Source organism: Bos indicus x Bos taurus, chromosome 17 (genome assembly GCF_003369695.1).
Source record: "Bos indicus x Bos taurus breed Angus x Brahman F1 hybrid chromosome 17, Bos_hybrid_MaternalHap_v2.0, whole genome shotgun sequence".
Taxonomy (NCBI): domain Eukaryota; kingdom Metazoa; phylum Chordata; class Mammalia; order Artiodactyla; family Bovidae; genus Bos; species Bos indicus x Bos taurus.
In genome coordinates this window covers 19,442,672-19,465,892 of record NC_040092.1, presented here as the reverse complement: position 1 = coordinate 19,465,892, position 23,221 = coordinate 19,442,672, and the positions used below count along the sequence as shown (strand labels likewise).

General features: G+C 46.3%; 1 protein-coding gene across 1 annotated transcript in view; it reads right to left on the bottom strand.

Moving 5' to 3' along the window:
• WDR66 (WD repeat domain 66) overlaps nucleotides 1–23,221 on the bottom strand; it is a 74,336-nt gene that overhangs the window by 594 nt on the left and 50,521 nt on the right. Inside the window, exons 20-23 of the mRNA XM_027566868.1 lie at nucleotides 18,965–19,055; nucleotides 18,602–18,745; nucleotides 2,060–2,288; nucleotides 894–995 (exon numbers count right to left, since the gene is read on the bottom strand). Coding sequence (XP_027422669.1) covers nucleotides 894–995; nucleotides 2,060–2,288; nucleotides 18,602–18,745; nucleotides 18,965–19,055 — 566 coding nt within the window. The remainder of the gene's footprint in view (nucleotides 1–893; nucleotides 996–2,059; nucleotides 2,289–18,601; nucleotides 18,746–18,964; nucleotides 19,056–23,221) is intronic.

Here is a 23,221-nt window from a genome sequence, read left to right as displayed (position 1 = left end):
TGTGTGTGTGTGTGTGAAAATTACATTCTGAGATACCAAGTACACAAGGAATGGGGTGGGGGAGCTTGCAGGTTGGAAATGACAGATCAGATTCTGGAGTCTAGAACTGTCTGATTAGGAACCCTGTTCAATTTGAAACTGGGAACAGACAACAGAAGGAGAGGAAGAAGGAAGCCCGGTGAGGGGTCTTTGCTCCTGACTTCTTGGTGGGGCAGTGGGGCATTCCTCGGGGTTTGTTCATAGACATGTTCCAGCACACTCAGGCCAATGGACTAAAAGAAGGAGGTGGGAAATCCTCATATAGGGAAGAAGAAGAGGATGATCTTTTTTTGGCCACACTGCACTGCATGTGGGATCTTAGTTCCCCGACCGGGGATTGAACCTGTGAGCCCTGCAGTGGAAGTGCCAAGTCCTAACCACTGGTCCACTAGGGAAGTCCCCAGGAGGATCTCTAAAGACGTTCAAGTTCTGGCAACTTGGGTTGGGGCTCCTGCCTGCCCCTGAGTCACTGACCCTCTTGTCCTTCAAGGCTCTCCTGACTATACCTCCCCTGAAACGACTTCCAAACCGTACTCTCAATTAGTGGCCAGTGTTTGCCTACCCTAGCTGGAAAGATGAGGACTGGGTCGGGGGAATAAAGGGAAAAACAAGGCCAGAAGACACAGGGGATGTCAGAGCCCGGGAACAAAGCCTTTTATCTCTTCAACGTGACCACCGCTCCCTGGTCCTTTCATAACTTATTCATGTTGGGTTCCCCACAGACCTGCTTTGTCGTGTGCGCAGCATGAAGGAGAGTGGCTGGCACCAGTCAGGAGACATAAATGCACTCAAGTCAACAACAAATTAGCGTGCCCTGGTTACGTGCCCAGACAGAGCCCACTCGCTAGTAGTACCTTTGACAGAGGAGGCTGCAGGCTCGGATTTCCAGCCCTCGGGATTCAGTCCAAACAGTGTGGCAAAGCAGTCCGTCATCTCCTCTTCCGTCATGTGCTCACCTGGGCATCGCAAAGGGAAAAGGAGGCGGTTCGGCTTGTGGGACTGAGCTTCACATCAGAGCTTAGCATCATCTTTCTAAAGTCTTCAAGAGAATTATTCCATGGGTTTCTTTTTCTTAAGGTGCAAAAGCCACCTAGGAAGTCCCGTGTTACCGTCACATAGACTTCCCTATATGGTGCTAAAAGTGGGGCTTCAACCTGGGGGACTGTGTTGGGGCTTGTGCAGATGGGGAACAGCTTTCTGATAAAGACTTCACTTGGCTTCATTTCAGTTTCCCTCATGTTAGAAACACCAGTTTCGCTGAGATGAAATGATCACCCAGAGAAAAAGGAAAAAAAAATTTTTGTTTTTTTTGTCTTTTGGCTGTGCCACACAGCATGTGGCATCTTATTTCTCTGACCAGGAATTGAACTTGTGCCCCTCACATTGGAAGTTTGAAGTCTCAGCCACTGGACTGCCCGGGAAGTCCCTAAAAATGATTTTTTTTTTTTTTTACTTTGGTGTGGTTTTATCTCACAAATGTAACCCAATCTCATGGTACCTCATCGTGAGGTCAATGGCTGGCACTTGTATTCCTGCTTTATGAGTGCAGTGCTAAATTGCTTCAGTTGTGTCCGACTCTTTGCAAACCCATGACTATAGCCTGCCAGGCTCCTCTGTCTATGAGATTCTCCAGGCAAGAATACTGGAGTCAGTTGCCTTTCCCTTCTCCAGGGGATCTTCCCAACCCAGGGACTGAACCCATGTCTCTTATGTCTTCTGCACTGGCAGGCAGGTTCTTTACCACTAGCGCCACCTGGGAAACCCAAGGTAAGAGGAAGGCATCCAGGGCCCTGAATTGCGCAGTCCCAGGAAGTTGGAACACATACTCCATCCTTCAGGTCCCCGCCATCCTTCCCTTTATCCCTTGTTCACCAGCCATGTGGGTCAGTAAGCAGCATCCTCAGGGCTGAAACTCTGTGAAATCAAAGATGCGGGTGTCTGGGGGCTGCCTTCCCAGCTCAGTTCTCTCCAGGGGGATGGGCCCAAGGGTGTTACAAGATCTACCTATTTGTGTATTTACCTTTAGTGTGAAGCAGATTCAGAAAATCCTCTCTTTGAATAGCCTTCTCTCCCTTTGAATTGGTGAAACCAAGAATGTCAAAGCTCTGCTGGATGCCGCTCATGGTGTTACCGAAGGGTGGCCTATGATTGAGGTAGACTTTGAAGAAATCTGGTAAGTTGATTTTGTCGGTGAGCTTTCCAGTGTCCACATACTCACTAAATCTGATTTCATTAAACATATCTTCAATCTAGAAAAGAGGTTTGGCGGTGGGGTGGCGGGGGGAAAGACCATGGTAAGCAGATAGATTTCTAAGAATTGGAGCATAACAGACAAATGTTCGTAGTTAGCTTAGAACATGTCTGCTATGGGTTGACTGTAGCCTCCCGCCACCCCAACCCAAGAAAGACAGGTTGAAGTCCTAACTCCTCATCTCTCAGAATGTGACTTTATTTAAAAACAGGGTCATGGCAGATGTAACTAGTATGACGAAGTCAATACTGGAATAAAGTGGGCCTTTAATCCAATATGACCGGTGTCCTTGTAATAGCAGTGGGGCAGGTGCAAGCTGGTAGTGGGCCTGCTCAGCCATTGATCGGTGCCACAGTGGGCCCCTCCCCAAGCAAGCGACCATTAGTGAGCAACTGTCAACGAGACACCATTAGTGGCCCTGCTCAGTGATTGGTTGGTGCTACAGTGGCCCCTCCCCCTCTTCTGTATAAAAGGAGCTCGAATTGGGACTGAGCGGAGATGATTTTTTGAGATGCTAGTCTGCCATCTTCTTGGTCTGCTAGCTTTCCTATTAAAATCGTTATTCCATGTTCCAACAACTCATCTCCTAATGTATTGGCCTGTCGTGTGGCAAGCAGAATAAGCTTGGCTCAGTCACATTCTCATTAAAAGAGGAGAAAGACACTCAGGGCCAAGATGGACAATATGATGGTGGAGGCAGAGGTTGGAGTGATACAGCTTAAGCCAAGGAAAGACAAGGACTGCTGGTAACCACAGAAACTAGAAGAGGCAGGGACGGTTTATCCCCTATGTGTTTCACAGAGAGCCTGACCCTGCTGACACCCTGATTTTGGATTTCCATGAGAGAATAAATTTCCATTGTGTGAAGCCACCCAGTTTTTGGTACTTTTTACAGCAGCTCTGATCCACTGTCCAAGTGGCCAATACTATTAGCACTGGCATGAACAGTGTTTCATTTTATCACTTTCACCTAAGTATCAAAGGTCTGTATAGTCAAAGCTATGGTTTTTCTAGTAGTCATGTGCCGATGTGAGAGCTGGACAGTAAAAAAAGGCTGAGCACCAAAGAATTGATGCCTTCGAACTGAGGTATTGGAGAAGACTCTTGAGAGTCCCTTGGACTGCAAGGAGACCAAACCAGTCAATCCTAAAGGAAATCAACCCTGAATATTCACTGGAAGGACTGATGCTGAAGCTGAAGCTTCAATACTTTGTCCACTTGATATGAAGAACCGACTCATTGGAAAAGACCCTGATTCTGGGAAAGACTGAAGGCAGGAGGAGAAGGGGATGGCCGTGGACGAGATGATTAGATGACATCACCGACTGGCCCCAGGAAATGGTAAAGAACAGAGAAACATGGTGTGTTGCAGTCCTTGGGGCTGCAAAGAGTCAGACACGACTGAGCGACTGAACAAGTCTTGCACTGTATTTGCTATGTCCCTGCTTTGTGAAGAAGCTGTTTTATGCCATGTGCTCAGTCGTGTCCCACTCTTTGTGACCCCATGGACTGTAGCCTGCCAGGTTCCTCTGTCCATGGAATTTTCAAGCAAGGATACTGGAGTGGGTTGCCATTTCCTCTTCAAGGGGATCTTCCCGACCCAGGGATCAAACCCATGTCTCATATGTGTCTCCTGCATTGCAGGTGGATTCTTTACCTACTGAGCCATCAGGGAAGCTCACAGAATCCTGAAGAATTTAGAAATTAGTTTATAAAAATAAGCAAATAATTCAGTGTGAAACTCAAATACAGGACCTATCACTATGGTAAGTTTCTTATGACAACTGCATTGTAGTTCTTTTTTCCTTTCTTTCTTTTCCATGTTTATCCTGCAATGTTTTATACACACAAAGATATTTTGTAACATACACACGACTTATGTGATATATTTTTTAAAATGAAGACCTAGGAAGCCATCATTCATTGAAAATATCAACACAGTTGACAAATATTAAGGGAGACTAACCATGAAAAAAAAGACCCAAATTTTTAAAATCATGAATGAAAGAGGGAATGCAAGTATTGACACCAATCTTACAGAAATTAAAAGGAGTATGAGCAACTGTGTGCCAATAAATTAGATAACTTAGGGAAAATGAACAAATTCCTAGGAAGATACAAATGACCAAAACTGACTCAAGAACAAATGGAAAATCTGAACAGACCTATAACAAGTAAATAGATGGAATTAGTAACTTTACAACTTTCGTGAAGAAAAGCCAAGGACCAAATGACTTCATTGGTGAATATGTCTTCCTCCAAATTGAGGGGTTTTGAATTTTATAGAGAAAGACAAGGAGAGAGAGAGAGAATAAGAACCATAGAAAAGTGGGAAATAATGTTTTCCCCCAGAACATAACTCTAACTTGGTCTGTAGGAATGAATTTGGAAGATAATCTGTATTTGTACACAATATTTACTGGTAGATAACCAATTTCTTCCTGTCCACTAAATAATGTAGAGCAAAAACTGAAAGAAGCACCAGTTTGAAGCAGTGTCAAATATCAGCCAGTCTGGAGCATCCCAGCGTCTTGGTCTTGTCCCAAGTATCAGGAAGAAAATACAAACCTCTTACAGTCCAACCGTCTGATCATAATTACTGTGAAAGATCTGGGGCACTTTCTTTTCACTTTTTCCCATGCATACAAAATACATGTGTCTCTTTTTGCAAATCTGGTTTGTGTATATATTCTTTTTGTATCCTGCTTTTTACACTGTATCTTAGTAATCACCTAATATTTTCAAAGAAGCTACATATTCTCAATGTAACACTCCCAGGAATGGTCTTTAGACATAACATCATTGGTTATGGATACAAATGAACCTTAATCATTACTATGTCACAGCTCTAACTGGTAACATTTTCATGTATAGCATTTATTGAGTTATATTATGTGTAACTGATGTTGCTGCTACTGCTGCGGCTAAGTTGCTTCAGTCGTGTTCGACCCTGTGCGACCCCATAGACGGCAGCCCACCAGGCTCCCCCGTCCCTGGAATTCTCCAGGCAAGAACACTGGAGTGGGTTGCCATTTCCTTCTCCAATGCATGAAAGTGAAAAGTGAAAGTGAAAGTGAAGTCGTGTCCGACTCTTAGCGACCCCATGGACTGCAGCCCACCAGGCTCCTCCGTCTATGGGATTTTCCAGGTAAGAGTACTGGAGTGGGGTGCCATTGCCTTCTCCAGTAACTGATGTTAAACTATGTATAATTTTCTGTATAAGTAAAACTATATGGTAGCATATTATTTACAGATTGTACTATACAGATTTTTTTTTTTTTACTATTTATTTATTTGGCTGCCTTGGGTGTTAGTTGCAGCATGCGGGATCTGAGCTTTCATTTCAGTGTGTGGGGTTCTCTCTAGCTATGCCCCAGAGTCTGCAGAGTGAGCACGGGCCTTAGTACCTTAGGCACGCGGGCCTCTAGTCATGGCACACGGGCTCCAGAGTGGGCATGGGCCTCAGTACCTTAGGCATGCGGGCCTCTAGTTGTGGCACACAGGCTCCAGAGCATGCAGGCTCAGTAGTCGCAGAGCACAGGCTTACTGGCCTCACAGGCCATTGGATCTTAGTTCCCTGACCAGGGATCGATAAGGAGTCCCCTTCATGGCAAGGTGACTTTTTAACCACTGGACCACCAGGGAATTCCCTGCACCATATGATTTTAATAGTATGAGTATATGCATGTGCTACCGCTTACTATGAGCCAGAGGAGACTGGGGCTAAAACTACAATCTTTGATGACAGACCTCTATTCGAACCCTGGCTCTGCCATTTTCCATGTGACTTTGGGTGAGTAATGTGATGTTCCTTATCTTCAGTTTCCCTTTTTGAAAAGGCAGGTAATATGGTGAACGATTTGCAATAGAGCTGATCTGCAGCTTACTGTGACAGTGTATCTAAGCATGGACATAATGATTAAAACACAGTCAACAACTCAACAGCCATTAAGAGTTCTTGTGATTATGATACTTTCTACGCCCTTGCTGATTACAATGCACGCAATTATATCATTTATAAATATAGAAACTATAATGTAAATGATATGTGTACATTCTAAACACAACATACGATTTAAATTCAATTCAGAAATAGGACAGTAACTCAAAGATGACAGAAAGAAATCCCAAAGTGCCTGGAGTTATTCATACCCAGAGCATTCCAAAGATCTCAGGGAACATGCTTGGCACAAATCACTCTGTAGGTGACTCACCTCTGACTCTCTTTCCTTAAATGACTGATCAAAACTCACTGCCCAACAAGCAGAGAGCTGGCAGCTTTGGCATCACGACTTTCTTTCCCAAGCCTAGTTTGCAAGTGTTGGTTGAAGAGGCAGGTTCTGCTACGTGTCTGAACAAGGTTCACGCTTGGGAGAGGAACCCTGGAGCTAGAATGAAACACCACAGCCTTCCAAGGGCCCCTGTGGGCGGGCAGAGGCGGGGAGGAGCGGGAGCCCCCAAGGCCACCCAAAATGCTCTGGCTGGCTTCAACCCGGTCTTTTATTGGCATTCTCATGCTGGCCCGTCATCTGCTAAGGCAGGGAGCTTTAAACATTCTGAGGCCCAGGCCCCATTCCCAGAGATCCTGATTTAATTGGTCAGGGGTGGAGTATGAGCAGTCATAGTTTAACAAAGCTCCCCAGGGGATATGAATGTGTGGCTAAGGTTGAGAAGTTATGGCTTTAGGGCAGGGGAACTCAAACTATATCAGGTATAAAGATGACTAGGAGGCCCTGTTAAAACACGGACTGTTGGTCACATCCCCAGGGTTTCTGATTCTGCAGGTCTGGGATGGGGGCCGAGAATCTGCTTTGCTTACAAATCCCCCTGTGAGGACTGTGCTGCTGGTGTTGGGGGCCACAGCTTTGAGAATCGGTTCTTACACCACGGTGCTTGATGGAGGTGATACTTGTGCCGAAAAGAAGCAGCACCAGCTCTTGTGATTTTCACTGAGGGTAATGATGGGTGGCAGCTGTGATGCATGGTCTAATTCTTCAGGCCTACATCTGTCTCCTCCATTAAGCTGTAGCAATGGCATTCATCTCTATTTCCACTGCAGCTTCCTCATTCAGAAGGCCCAGAGAAATGTTTACTGAATGAATGAATTCACTGTGGGCACAATGTAAAAAGTTCTGTTAAAACTTACAAAAGGCCTGGGACTTCCCTGGTGGTCCAGTGGTTAAGACTCCGAGCTTCACTGCAGGGGATGCAAGGTTCAATCCCTGGTCAGGGAACTAAGATTCCACATGCCGCGTGGCGTGACCAAAAAAATAAACATAAAAATAAAAAAACCTCACAAAAGGTGTATTTCGAATAACTGCTTACTGCCCTAGTTAATTTAGTTCAATTTACTAGAAGTTACTGAGCATTTGGATTGGCATTGGCAAATGGAAGACTAGTCGTTTAATTATTACTAGGCGGCCCTGCATTCTAGTGTACACTTAGCCAATCAGTCAGCAAAGATTAAGCACCTACAAAGTGCCAGGCACTGGTCTGGGTCCTGTGAAGAAACACTTAGGAGACCACACACACACACACACACACACACACACACACACTCACTCCTGCTACAGTGAACTAACAGGAAGGCTCCATCACTGGCTGCTTAGCCTTGTGCCTACACCTGGGGGCTTTTCAAAACTATCCAGGCCCAGGCGCCACCCCAAAGTTCAACAGATTGGAGGCTGAGCCCAGGTATCAGTACTTTTTAAGTGCCCCCAAGTGATTTTAACACGGTTGGACTCCGTGGCTCTAAAAGATTTCAGTGCCTGAATGCAGGAGGTTGACATCCAAGGCTGGAGGAGTGTTCAGTAAGGGGGACTTGGGAAGACTGCCTCAGAAGAGGTGGGCCACGGAGGATCCAGGCAGTGGGAGGGGAGGGGAAGGCACTCTAGGCTGGGAAACAAGTGTGAGGAGGGGGGAAGCAAGGGAAGGGTGCCCACGAAACCCTTCCAAAGCACCCTCTGTGTGTCTCCCATTGCTGCTGTAACAAACGATTACACCCATAGCGCCTTGAAGCACACAGACTGACCTCACAGTTCTCAAGGCCACAAGTCTGGAATGGGTGTGAAGGGCCAGAACCAAGGTGTTGTTGGTAGGGCAGCATCCCTTCTTCCTTCTTTCCTTTTCCAGCTTCTGGAGACAACCAGCATTTTTTGGCTTGTGGCCCCCTCCCACCTTCAAAGCCTGCAAGCCCATCACCCTTTTGAATCTCTTCTTCTGTCATCATGGCTCCTCCTTAAACTCTGGCCCTCCTGCTTCCCTCTTATTTATTTGGCTGCTCTGGGCCTTAGTTATGTCATGCAAGATCTAGTTCCCCCACCAGGGATCAAACCCTGGCCCCCTGCATTGGGTGTGTGGAGTCTTAGCCACTGGACCCCCAGAAAAGTCCCCTGCCTCCCTCTTATAAAGACCCTTGTAGTTACACTGGGCCCACTGGGTGATCCAGGATAATCTCCTCATCTCCAGACCCTTGATACAATCATACAAGTGAAATCCCTTTTGCTAGGTAAGGTAGCATGTTCACAGGGAGTTACCCCCCTATATTCTATGCCTCCCCATTCTAGGCAACACTCTGGGAATGCTGAACCCCAGGATCCCCTCCCTAGATAACCCAGGCCCATTCCTAGGGCCTGTGGGGGTCTTGTCCTGAAGTCACCCACCTGAGAGGAACCTAAAGTGGTGATGGTTGCGTGACTCTGTGAACATACTAAAAGCCATTGACTTGCATACTTTAAAAGGGCGAATTATGTGATCTGTGATATAGCTCAATAAAGTTGTTTAAAAGGAAGAAAAATACAGAGTTCCCTGGTGGTCTAGCGGTTAGGAGTCTGTGTTTCCACTGCATGGTCACAGGAGATCACGCAAGCCCCGCGGCATGGCGAAAAATAGTAATAATGATAAAAGGAGGGACCTCCCTGGTGGTCCAGTAAGAATCCACCTTCCAATGTAGGGAATGTGGGTTCGATCCCTGCACTGATGTGGGTTGGGGAACTAAGATCCCACATGCCTTGGGATAACTAAGCCTGTGCCGCAACTACTGAGTACACGGGCCACAACAAAGACCTGATGCAACCAAATAAAAAAATAAACATTTTTTTAAAAAGAAAAATAAAAGGAAGAAAAATAATACAGAGGTGAAGCAACGGCAAAGACAAGTAAAAAGGCAAATAATATCAGTATTTTTGAAAATACATTTTTCACTATGACTATGATCTATTCTTTAATCATCATTAAACCAGTCAAGATGACAACATGCTTGTAAAAAAAAATTCAAACACTGGAGATGCAAAGGATGGAAGTAAAGTGCCCTATCATTCCTCATCCCGCAGCAATAACCAGTGTTCCATGTCCTGACTTACAGGATTTCTTCCTCGTTTGCAGTAAGAGGCACATGTCAAAACAGACTGTGGGGTCCGAGGCCAGCCTGCTGGGGTGCAGACCCCGGCCCTGCCCTCAGTAGCTCAGTGGCTGTGCGGGCTTCCTCCTCCCCCGAGGCCTTACTTTCCCTGGTGGTGAATGGAGATGATGAAAGCATTCCTTGCTGTGAGGACTGGACGCCAGGGAGGCTGGCGTGGCGCTTGGCGCCCAGCGAGCGCTCAAGCGAGAAGAGCTGGTCGGCTGCTGCCACTGTCGGTGTTATGACACTATGACCAGCTGTGCTCTCTTTCAGTAGCCGCTCCGCACTTCAGGATTTCTTTCTTTAGATGCTGTGAGTGCGGCAGGCAGAAGTCCTGTCCTGATCTCTGTGGGGAGGCACAGCGCTCCCTGGTGTGGGGTTCTCAGTGGACCAGGAAGGCCTCCCCACAACACTGGTTATTGCTGCGGGATGAGGAATGATAGTGCATCGTTCCTCTCGCCTTCAGGATGGAAACGCCTCCTGGTATTTATGTCTCAGAGCAAATCCAGCACACCAGGGACCTCTCTTCAAAGGGCGCGTTTCCAAACTCCCCTGGGGTCTTCGTCAGAGCAGAAACTACCCATGACCCCTCGCTCGGATTTCTCCTCCCTGTAGAGGGGCCGCTGTACCACTTGGCTCTGCTCCCTCCACCCCAGCTGGGACCACGGTTTAGCCACAAAGATTAGCGCACAAGGCTTTGGGAGGATTTGTTCGTTTATCTTTCTGGGTTTTGTTCTGAATACAAAAGCAATACAAGCTACTGCCTGTAGTTAAGAAAAATTAAATTCTTCAGGAATGTATGTAAGATGCTCCCCTCTCCCTGGCAATTTACAACCAAACCATCTATTAAGGAGGATGGATGCAACTAAATGGGAAGTTTTGTCGTTTGTAGACCCTGGATATGGGCTTATGCTGCAGATTTGGAAATACAAGCTAAGAGCTGAGTTGGCGTGGCCAGTAGAGGAAGAGGAGGGGTGCTCCTGGGGGAGGGAAGAGGGGGAGCTAGGAAGCCCCCTGGGGTGGTCATCAGGACTGGGAAGGAGGTCTAATTAGCAGAGGTTTTGGAAGGGGGCATGGTTTGTTTTTTACTTTTTGGCCGCTCCACTCAGCATGTGGGATCTTAGTTCCCTGACCAAGGATTGAACCCTTGCACCACTCCCCACCCCCGGAATTGGAAGCACAGAGTCTTAACCACTGGAGTGCCAGGGAAGTACTAATAAGCAGTTTTAGGGAAACTGCTGTGAAATGTGGTTACGCTTGAAACTTTCTGGTGATTCCCAGTTTTTCGGGAAAGTTGTCTTGCATGGATTGGGCTTTCTGCTTTTGTGGAAACGGAGGAAGGAGCTGAGGGTCGGGTCTGGAATGACCTGGAGTCTGCACACGCACATGGGGGAGGGGCTGCGAGCCCAGGAGACCAAGAGTCCCCAGGGCAGCCCCAAACTCTGATGGACCAGGGCCAGGTTCCAGCTGGTACTGGAGGCCCCAGCTGACAGGAAGTGATGCACAGAAATTAGGGTTTAGAAGCTCTTATGAGTTCCATGCCTCAGAAGTCAGTATTGCTAAGCGTATGGAACAAGTTCTTTCAGTTCTTCTAGATCTACGTATTATTGTTAATGAAGGGAGGCCATGCTTTACATACTGTTTTGCAACTTGCCTTTTGTCTTTCAATAACAAAACCAGCACATTCTTTCTGAGTTAAGAATCACAGGTCGGCTTCCCTGGCGGTCCAGTGGTTAATAATCTGCCTGCCAATGCAGGGGACCAGGGTTCTATCCTTGCTCTGGGAAGATCCCATGCACCACAACTACTGAGTCTGTGCTCTGCAACAAGAGAAGCCACTAAAGGCAGAAGCCTGCTCATCGCAACTAGAGAGCAGCCCCTGCTCACCTCAACGAGAGAAAGCCCGCACGCAGCAATGAAGACCCAGCACAGCCAAAAATAAATAAATTAAAAAAAAAAGAATCATAGGTCAATTTCACTGTTCAGTAACTACTAAATGTAGGTGTGTCTGGCTTGATTTATCCAATCTCCTGTCAACGGACGTTAAGATTGTTTTAATTTTTCATTATTATATAAACTATCCTCGGAGAAGGCAATGGCACCCCACTCTAGTACTCTTGCCTGGAAAATCCCATGGATGGAGGAGCCTGGTGGGCTGCAGTCCTTGGGGTCTCGAAAAGTCGGACACGACTGAGCGACTTCACTTTCACTTTTCACTTTCATGCATTGGAGAAGGAAATGGCAATCCACTCCAGTGTTCTTGCCTGGAGAATCCCAGGGACGGGGGAGCCTGGTGGGCTGCCGTCTATGGGGTCACACAGAGTCGGACACGACTGAAGCAACTTAGCAGCAGCAGCATAAACTATCCTGCAGTAGTTGTAAGATCTTCCCTGTAGCTCAGACGGTAAAGAATCTGCCTGCAATGCAGGAGACCTGGGTTTGATCCCTGGGTCAGGAAGATCTCCTGGAGAAGGGAATGGCAATCCACTCCAGTATTCTTGCCTGGAGAATCCCATGGATAGAAGAGCCTGACAGGCTACAGTTCGTGGGGCTGCAAAGAGTCGGACACGACTGAGTGACTAACCCATTGCAATAGTTATATGTCACTGTTACCCTTGCCTGAGTTTTTCTGTAGGATACATTCCTCAAAGTAGAATTGCTGGATCCAAAATGAGCATATTTAAAAAGCTAAGCGATTATTTATTTTGTCTCCAAATTCTCCTGCTGCTAAGTCACTTCAGTCGTGTCTGACCCTGTGCAACCCCATAGACAGCAGCCCACCAGGCTCCTCCGTCCCTGGGATTCTCCAGGCAAGAACACTGGAGTGGGTTGCCATTTCCTTCTCCAATGCATGAAAGTGAAAAGTGAAAGTGAAGTCACTCATTCGTGTCCGACTCTTAGCGACCCCATGGACTGCAGCCTACCAGGCTCCTCCGTCCCCGGGATTCTCCAGGCAAGAGTACTGGAGTGGGTTGCCATTGCCTTCTCCAAACTCTCCTAAACAAGGCTAAAGTTGCAGAATATACAAAATACTTTTAATTACTCTGAGATCAAATCATGAAGTCAAGGATTCTATCTTCCTCATTGTCTTTGCAGTCAAACATGACTGGTGAGCATCATTCAATTATTCATTTATTAATTCAACCAAGATTTGCTGAGCATCCACCATGTGAGCTCTTGTTGGGCCCATGCCTCTCTGCCAGGATTGGCCTTAATTGGCCTAAGAGGTCGCACTGCTGTGAATTCACTGTGAAAACATCAAGAATGTATAACGCTCGGAAAGCTAAATAGGAACATAGCCACAAGGGACCAGGGAACACACGTGGCATGAAGCGCAGGCCAAGCCCAACAAGATAGTCCAAAGACCCGGAAGAGGAAAGAATACACCTATAAAGATGGAAGACAAAACTTTCTCATGGGACTTCCCTGGTAATCCTCGGGGCAAACTAAGCCTGCACGCCACGACCACTGAGCCCATGTGCCTCAACTAGAGAGAAGCCAATGCAGCCAAAAAAACACTTTCTTGTATGTGAAATCAGCTATACAGACTAGTGAAGGAACCCTAACTTAGGAACCCAAACCTAAGTTTGAGCTCCTTATACAACATCATAAACACTGCAGACCTTTCTTTTGAAAAATGAAGATTTGTAGGAGCAACCCACCCCCACCTCTTTGGCTGTGTTCTGCAGAAGATGGGTGGGGTTAGGGATCCTTTAGGGAGGGTTATATTCTTGTATAATTTGGCTTCAGTTTGCCACACTGACTAGATACAAATTCCCAAGTCAGTTTAAATGACATAAAGAAAAATATAAATAATGTCTAGCCTTGGACGGGGTCGGGGGTGGTTGGTTTGAATCTCTAAGTCTTTCATGTTACCAAATGCTAAAATACTCTATGAGCTGGGCCTACTTCTTCATAGAACTTCTCGGGGCAGGGGGAGCAGCTGCATCTCAGTAGGAAATGTTTCATGAACCAGGGCAAAGCCTGGGTCTGAAAGTTTCAAAGCCCCCAAAACATTTTTTATTAAAATCGGTATAAATCTGATGAGAACAAGAGATCAAAAAGTTCTCCCCGAGGAGCTTCAGCAATAAACGCGCTCCTCAATGAACACATCTGGATCGGGGGCCTTCAGAGAACGTCTCCAAAGAGTAAACATGTTTTTTAAGTGGATGAAAAACCCTGGAATCCAGGGGATTTATGAAGACACGGGGGCACCGGAACCCCTTTTGTGGCAGCTGGGGTGGAGGACTCATGCAAGAGCCAGTGATAACCCGGCAGTGACCATTTTCATTATTTTTGTTTCTATGTGGGTAAATAATATTCAGTATCACTTTAAAACATTTGTGGCAGGCTAACCTTTTTTTCCTGGTATTTTTTTTTGTGAGGGGGAACACCAGGAGGCTTGTGGGAACTTAGTTCCTTGACCACGGATAGAAGCCTGGGCTGTCATCAGCGAAAGTGCGGAGTACTAACATAACTGGGCCACCCGGGAATTCCCTCTGGGTACTTATTACTCATCAGCAAGAACTTCAATAGGTGATTAAGTTTTATTATTTTTGCCCAAAGATACGACAATGGAGTGAGCCTTCAGTGATTACACCTCTTACTTCCAGAGAAAGCAGAAAAACCAGTCACTCTGTGCCACCCTCGAGCACTTTGCGTGGCAGGTGGGTGACAGGCACAGAGGTTAAACATCCAGAATTCACTTCTTGACAAAACAGTACTGCAGAGGACACATTTGCTTGAGCCCAGGGTTTAAAATCAAGAATCCTGAGTGACAAGGACTTCCTTGGTGGTCCAGTAGTTAAAAGAGTCCACCTGCCAACGCAGAGGACATGGGTTTGATCCCTGATCCAGGAGGATCCCACGTGCCGTGGAGCAACTGAGCCCATGCATGTCACAAGTACTGCACCAGTGCTGTAGAACCTGAGAGCTGCAAATACTGAGCCCACGTGGGGTAGCTACTGAAGCCCATGTACCATAGGGCCCATGTTCCTCAATAAGAGAAGCGTATGCACCGCAACTAGAAAAAAGCCTGCACACAGCCACAAAGACCCAGCACAGTCAAAACTAAGTTAATAAATTTAATTTTATATATATATAAAAAGAATCCACCTTGCAGGTTTGATCCCTGGTCAGGGAACTAGATCCCACATGCTGCAACTAAGAGTTCTCATGAAGCACATAAAGATCCCTTATGCCACCACTAAGATCCTATGCAGTCAAATACATAAATAAATGTTTTTAAAAAATAATAATAAGCAAACAGAAGAAGGAGGAGAAAAAAAATTTTTTTTAAAAAGGAAAATGCAGACCCTTAGATTCCATGGAGATTCTGAATGGCTAGATCTGGGATGGGGCCAGGGACTCTGATTTCTTAGTAAATGTTCCAGGTGATTCTATTGAACTTGCCAGCTTGAGAAATAGGGTTCTAGGCAATACGCTTTAGGAACACAGCTCTTAAAAAACACTTTCATGTGGGTTGCACAAACTTTCTGGATAGTTTCCATTTCTGGCCACATACTCTTACAAAATGCACACTGGTCAAAAGACTTTAAAGGAGCTTAAAAGAGTCTCAGGTGTTTTTAAGGTGCTCATTCAAGACCCAACTTGGGTTTGCGGGCTCTGAAAGTTCATTTCTCCAGACTCTATGTGGAGAATAAAAGTCATCTTCTAGTCACACTTGGAGAATTAAAAAAAGAGGTGACTCTGGGGAGGCCACTGAGGCCAAGGGAAATGACCAGGGTCATAGCTCACATCACTAAACTATGCTCAGACACCTAAGACGAACATCAAGTCTCAGCTGAGTTTCAGGAGTTATGTGTGATTGAGGGTGAGCCGTAAAAGGCTACATTTCTGGAAAACTATTTGGCAACTGGGCCTTAAAGTTCTGATCTGGTAATTCTGGTAATATTATCTGATCTGGTAATTCTATTTCTAGGACTTTGACCGAGGAAAACAATCAGAGAAGTACAGAAACCATATGCAGAGATGTTCATCATAGCCATGTCTCTGACAGCCTAAATACTTCACACAACCTCTGTGTCATCAACTAAGGAATGGATCAACTGAATATATGGACTTAAGAAAGCATGTTGTCGATAGCAGACCAAAAAGCTTATGCACAGGAGAAGAGATGACTGACAAAATGAAAAAACAACCTATGGAATGGGAGAGAATATTTCCAAACCACACATCTGATAAGGGTTTGACACCTAAAATACATAAGGAACTCACAACCAATAGCAAAAAACCCAAACAACCCATTTTAAAAATAGGCAGAAGACCCAAGGGGATATCTTTCTAAAGAAGATATTCAAATGATCAACAAGTACATGAAAAGATGCTCACATCATTAACCATTAGGAAAATGCAAATCAGAAGCACAATGAGTTATCACCTTGTATCTGTCAGAACGGCTTTTATCAAAGACAGAGAAAACCAGTGCTCACAAGGATGTGAAGTTAAATGGGAATTTTTGTGCATTGTTGGTGGGAATGCATAAATAAAATATGCGCTGTGTCTGTGTGCATGATGGAACATTACTGGAATATTATCCAGCCATAGAGAAGAGGGAGTTCTTGCCATTTATGACAATGTGGATGGACCTTGAGGGCATTATGCTGAGTGAAATGTCAAACAGAGGAAGACAAACACTGTATGATCTCAAATTGTATGTGAAATCTGAAAAAAAAAAAATCAAACTCATAGAAACAGAAGACAGATTGGCGGTTGCCAGGGGAAGAAGGTGGAGAGTAGGAGAAATGGGTGAAAAGTGGTTAAAGGATATAAACTCCCAGGTATAAACAAGTCCTGGGGTTAGAAGGTACAACATAAGGACTCCAGTTAACAACACAAAGGACTTCCCTGGTGGTCCAGTGGTTAAGAATCCACCTTCAATGCAGAGGACACGGTTTCAACCCTGGTAAGGGAGCCAGATCCCACACGCTGCATCTGAAGACCCCACATGCCACTAAGACCCAGAGAAGCCAAATAAAAACACAGTACTGTATATTTGAAAGCTGCTAAAATAGTAGATTTTAAAGTTCTCACCATACACAAAAAATTGTAACTCTGCAAGGTGATGGATGTGATACGTTAATTAACTAAGTGGTGGTGATCATTTTATAATATATATGTATACAAAATCACTATACTGAATACTTAAATGAACACAATGTTATGTCAATCAGATCTTCATAAAGCCAGGGGTAAAAAAACACATTATCAAGTAATTTTCACCACATGCTCACAAAACAAGAGTTACTGAGGATCCTGCTGTATACATACACGTATACACATACTTTGTAAAATGTTGAGATATATGGCTTCCCTGGTGGCTCAGATGGTAAAGAATCTGCCTGCAATGCGGGAGACCTGGGTTTAATCCCTGGGTAGGGAAGATCCCCTGGAGGAGGGCATGGCCACCTACTCCAGTATTCTTGCCTGGAGAATCCCCATGGACAGAGGAGCCTGGTGGGCTGCAATCCATGGGGTCGAAAAGAGTCAGACACGACTGAGTGACTAAGCATGCATGCATTTGCTGATCTATACCTACATATACCATATAACAACAATTCTTTTTAAAAATTTATATATCTATATCCAAACAGAAAACAATAGATAGAAGTCCACCAAAATGTTAATAATGACTACCTCTGAGTCATTTCTCTTCTTCTTTACAGTTCTATTTTCTAAATCAAAGTTATAAAATTAAGCTATATCCTTTAAAAATCAAGTTTTCAGAGAACTGTTAATGAAATGGGAAATGTGTATGACAATACTAAGCGAAAATATAGGATGAACATATATATCCAATATGGTACTCATTCATTTTTAAACATTATATATACATGCATTATATATAAATCAATCTAGGAAGATACCAATAACTGAAGTCTCCGTGTAGTGGAATTACAAGTAATTATGTTCTTCATTTCACTTGCGTATCTTTTCCAAACTTTCTACAATGAGAATGTGCTAGCATTTTAAGTCAGAAAGAAAACCCAGTCAGTTGCTTTTTTTTTGGCTGTTCCTTGTGGCATGCAGGATCTTAGTTCCCCGGGTGATGGAACTCAAGCCCCCTGCAGTGGCAGTGTGGAGTCTTAACCACTGGACTGCCAGGGATATTCCAATCAGTTGCATTTTAAGCCACAGTTTCCATGAGGACCACTTCCTCTGGTCCTTGTTGGGAGCCCCTTGCATTTGGTGGTGAGCTGTGAGGTGCCAAGGAAGGGCCATGTCTCCTGAGCTCCATCCCCAGCCTGGGATGAGCAGCCACCTCAAGGGCAGCCCATTCACACAGGCCAGGTGAACTGTAGCTACACAGGGAAATGATCACAACAGTGAGCATCCACTGAGATCTTTCTATGCAGCCTACACTGTGCCAAGCGCTGTGCAGGCATCACCTCCCTGAACCCCATGAGGCTGGTCCTCATGCATCGAGGGCCCTTCTGTCTAATTCCGGAAAGGTGGCGCTAGTTGTAAAGAACCTGCCTGCCAGTGCAGGAGTAGGTAAGAGACACAGGCTGGATCCCTGGATCGGTAAGATCCCCTGGGGGAGGGCATGGCAACCCACTCCAGTATTCTTGCCTGGAGAATCCCCATGGACAGAGAAGCCTGGCGGACTACAGTCCATGGGGTTGCAGAGAGTCGGACGCGACTGAAGCGACTTAGCAGGCACGCATGCTCTCACCAACCACATCAAACTCTGGCAAAGAATCCGCCTGACAGGGGTATCTTTACGGTAAGTCTGTTTCTAAGCAGTGCCTCAGCTATGCCCAGAACCTCCTTTCTGACCCATTTATGTAAGAATGGTGTTAGATTTTTACTTTGGCCTATGATGACGGCTCCCTGAGGTCGTTTTTTTATAAATAACACGTCCTGCCTGCGCTTGTTTTCCTTCTACCTACCTCCCCTTCCGATGGGTAAAAGCCAATTGCTCTCATGACAAAAGGAAGCTCCGACAGGCAGATGTGTTCCGACACCTTTCTGGTCTCCATTGTATCGATACCTTGACTACGGAGCTGAGAATAGTAAAAATAGTCTTCCAGCTCCTACGTGGAAATAAAGTGGAAACACAACATGCATTTTTGGCTTTAGTCTGAAGCAGCCATTAAGACTTCAAGGACATTTTCTAGAAAGTACATTTTGAGCTCAGTGGGGAAAAGAGCTTTGGGAAAAATAAAAAAAAGCAAGAAGGTTAACCCCGGGCACATTTGTTTTACAAACTTAACTATATGTTTCGGGGAAGTGTTTATTCTGAGGACAATTACCCTGTAGAATTTTCCTTCCCTGCCACCAGACACCAGACCATAGAACGGGGTCAGGTCTTCGCCCCCGAGAGAAACCGCTGCCTCCAGGGCACTAGAACAATAAAAGAAACATCGCTATTAGAGAGCACTCAGGCGGGAACGAGGTGGCCCACAAGCCCTGCAGGCTGCAGACCTCTGAAGGGCATTACAGTGCGGATACAACTAGGGTCTCTGTAAATTTGCTAAGCAAATTCCCTCCAAAATGAAGCTGCAAATGGAAAATTCAAGTGTGGTACCCGGTGGCTTGGGGCCCCTGTCTTAAAGATGGTGATACTCTCTCGGATGACAGGGCAGGCGCCTGGCAATCTGTCTGCAATCTTTGGGGAAATCTTCTAGAGGAAGAGGAGGGTCCCCATGTGCTGAGCCCACGGACCACCCCCAGCAGAGCGGCCGTGCTGTAACCTTAGATCTGCGTGTGACCAGAGCCAGGGGAATGGGATGTGGCACAGGTGGATGGCCAGCACTAATTGCTTCCATAAAAACTCAGGAGGCCACAAGGGGCCCACACTGGTCAGATAAAAATAGCCCTCTGCTCTCTAACACAGGGTCAGATTTTTCCAAAAATAGGCCCTTTAAGTGGTAAGAAAACCTACTTTTTATGTGAGGCTGACTCTGTCTCATACAAAATGCTAATAATACAAAATCATTTTAATAATCCACTGACTGGATTTCTGCTCATCAGACCACTAACTTCTTTGGAGGATGATTAAGACACACTTTGTAGAGACTATGGTGGGGAAGTGGTTAAGTATACCGAATCTGGAGTGAAAGGGACATGCCTGTGACCCCCTGGCTCTGCCTACAGAGAGCAGGGTGATCATGGGCAAGTGACTTTACTACTCAGGGCCTCAGTTTCCTATTCTGAAAAATGGGAATAATTACAGGGTCTGCCTCACGAGACAGTTGTGAAAATTAAAGTGAATGCACATAAAGGATTGGACACGAAGCCCTTTGTTTTTCTCCTGTGATGAATCTTTGTTGAGGTGTGGAATTGAATTAGGAAGATAGCATATGAATCCACAGCCTCACCACCTCACTCCATGCCTGGGGCAGTCCCTGAGCCCATTGGAGCGAGTTTCCAGACCTGTACAACGGGGTTGTCAACAGTCCCTATGTCGCCAGATAGCTGTGAGGATAAATCAGGCAATGCATGGAAAGCACGGGACCCAGGGCCTGGCCCAGGGTTTTTAGTACTGTTGACCTGGGTCAACCTCCACCGTTCCTGCAGGAGTCAGCCACCAAACAGTCCTCAGTCCTCAGTCAGGACCCCGCACAAGCCCCACCCAAGTAGGATGCTGGTGGTCTGTGGAGCTGCTGTACTCTCCAGGTGGGCCTGGGCTCCAGGTGGGCCTGAGGCCCATCTCCAGTTGGGCCCAGCCTTCACCCAACTCTTGGCTCTGATATTAGCCATCGAGGCAGGAGTCTGGCTAAGAGGGCGCCTGCTCTGAGGCTCCGAGGCCAGCCTCAGGCCCAATCCCAACAGGCATGGTTCTGAAGCAGGGCCAGATTAAAGGCCCAATGTGACACGGAGGAGCCTGTCACCACCAGGAAAGCCCCAGGGAACAGGACCACTGAGCTCTGGATCCTATGGGAGCAGCCCTCCGCTGGTCAGAGCTGCAATACGTCCCTGGCTCCCCAGCCACCGTCAGCTGATGGGAGAGCCAGAGGGACTGACTGGGCTTGTTCCACCAGAGCTGGGGGATGAGCCTTGCCTCAACTCTGGTGTGAAATCCAGGAACCATCAGAGGCCATGTTTCCACCGAGTGATGAAACCCGCCTCTGCAGAGTGACAGCGGGTTACGGCAGAGGTGAGCAGAGAGCAAATGCAGAGGGTGGGCAGTTCTGGCTGCGGGAGCGGTGACCTGAGATCCCAGGACGGGACTGGTCCTAACGTCCCCTTTCTCCCTAAGTTGGGTTTCTAACACTTGCCACGAAACAAGAGGTCATTGGGGAACAAGAGGGAGGCGCATTTACTGAGAATGCTCTTTCTACTGTGCCTAAGAATATAGTCAGTACTCGGGGAATGATCCAAAGCTGGAGAAGCTGTGAGACAGCAACCAACATAGAGCAGGTGCTCAGTAAAGCTTCCCTAGGGAAAGGGGAGGGGAGGCAGAGAGGAGGGGGAGGAGAGGGGGAGGGGAGGGGAGGTGGGGGGATAGCAATTGTAGACATCACTATCCTCAAAACAGCTCTGGGGTCCTCCCTGGCTGTCCAGTGTTTAAGACTTCCAGCTTCCCCCACAGGGGGCTCAGGTTCAATCCCTAGTAGGGGAACTAAGATCCCACATGCCTTGAGGTGCAGCCAAATAAATATACTGCCAAGTGCAAAACGCAGGTGCAGATGGGTGCATATAGCATGCAATATGAATATATATATTTGTATAAAGATATCGTGGAGGGAGAATTCTCTGGCTGTCCAGTGATTAGGGCTTGGCACTTTCACTGCATCTTAAGAGAGAGACATCAAAAACAAATAAATCAGCTCTGAACACAGTGGTAATATTCCCATTTTAACAGATGGAGAAACTGAGGCTCAAGGAAGGGAAGGAACTTGCCTCAGGTCACCAAGTAGCAGGGGAGATGGGATTTGCATCTGGGTCTTTCTGGCACTTGTCTGAGCAAGACTGCAACATGCCAGGTGGGCGTGAGGTTGAGCACAAAAATGGGGGATTTAAAAACAGATGCCCGACAAGGAGAGAAAAAGGGTGGCCTGCCACCCAAGATAGGGGAAGGGAAAGTAAGAGTGGGGGGCTCTGGGGGAAAGATGAAGGGAAGGGGTCTCCCAGGGGAAGTCTGAGACGCTGCAATGATAATTCGGGGGCCTAGGAGTTTGCTGATTAAGACCATGTGAACGTGACAGGATTTATCACCTTCATTTTACCCTACAACTTGCCATCAATAGACCTAGTAGGAAATTTCACTGGTTTACTTGTTTCGGGTTTTTACATTTCTTCCCATTAGTGAAGCACTGAACATATTAAAACACCAGAAGCAGTGATGAAGTGCTAATTAGTTTATAATGATCCTTTGTCCCCACAACAGATTAAATTGAAATTCTCGCAAGCCTGGATTCTGGCCATGTTCAGGAAAGCTACTGGAAAGCGAGTGCTCTTTTTTTTTCTTAAATCTCTGCCATTCCAGATCTCAAGATGATTGAGACAAGGACAAAAATGAAAAAAAAGGAAGATTCTGTCTTCCCACCAGGATGTCACTTGATCCCACCCATCCAGGTGACAGGCTATAGGTGTCAAAGGATTAAGCACCTCATGCTGGAGACGTGATGAGTAAGTTCTTTACAAGGGGAGAGTTCACCTTCAGCTTCTAAATCCCCAAAATCTGCCCTCCTGGGTGAGAACAGAGGTGAAGGTCAGAGTTGCAACTGCGATCTGAAACCCCCTCGAAGTTCCAAAGCGGATTTACCTGGCTGGTCTTGCTTCTATTCACGTGAATGCCACTGAAGAGGGATGTGCACTTGGCAGACGGTGGGGGGTATACTTTATGTTTTATTTAGTTTTGGCTGCGGTGGGTCTTTGTTGCTGTCACGTGGGCTTTCTCTAGTTGCGGCGAGTTGGCTTCTCTTCTTGTGGAGCACCGGCTCTATGGCTTCAGTGGTTGCAGCACACAGGCTCAGCAGTTGTGGCACATGGGGCTTAGTTGCTCCATGGCATGTGGAATCTTCCCGGACCAGGGATCAAAACTGTGTCCCCTGCATTGGCGGGTAGATTCTTATCCACTGTACCACCAGGGAAGCCTAGCGGGTATTCTTTTCCTGGGGGTATTCTTTTACCCAACAAACAAACTGGGTTTGTTCTTTTAGGAAGGTACCTTTCTCTGGGCTGTTTTTACCCAGCTCCTCATGGGACCCTGCCAGGAAGAGGGGCATAGAAAAGGTGGTCAGGAAAGGAACTGGCTCCGCCCTGTGGCTATTCAATGAATTTGGAGAGATGAGACGATTACTATAGTGGTAAACCTTCTTTTTAAAAAAAAAATTATTATTTTTTGGCCACACTGTTCATCATGTAGGATCTTCGTTCCTCAGCCAGGGATCGAACCTACAGCCCCTGCGATGGAAGCATGCAGTCCTAACCACTGGGCTGCCAGGGGAGTCCCTAACCTTTTTTAATAAGATCCTGCACCCCTAAGCAAATGCCTTTATAAGGAAGAAGAGATGAAAGGAAATCATTAATTTACTGAGTCTTGAGCTCAGTGCTGTGTGCTT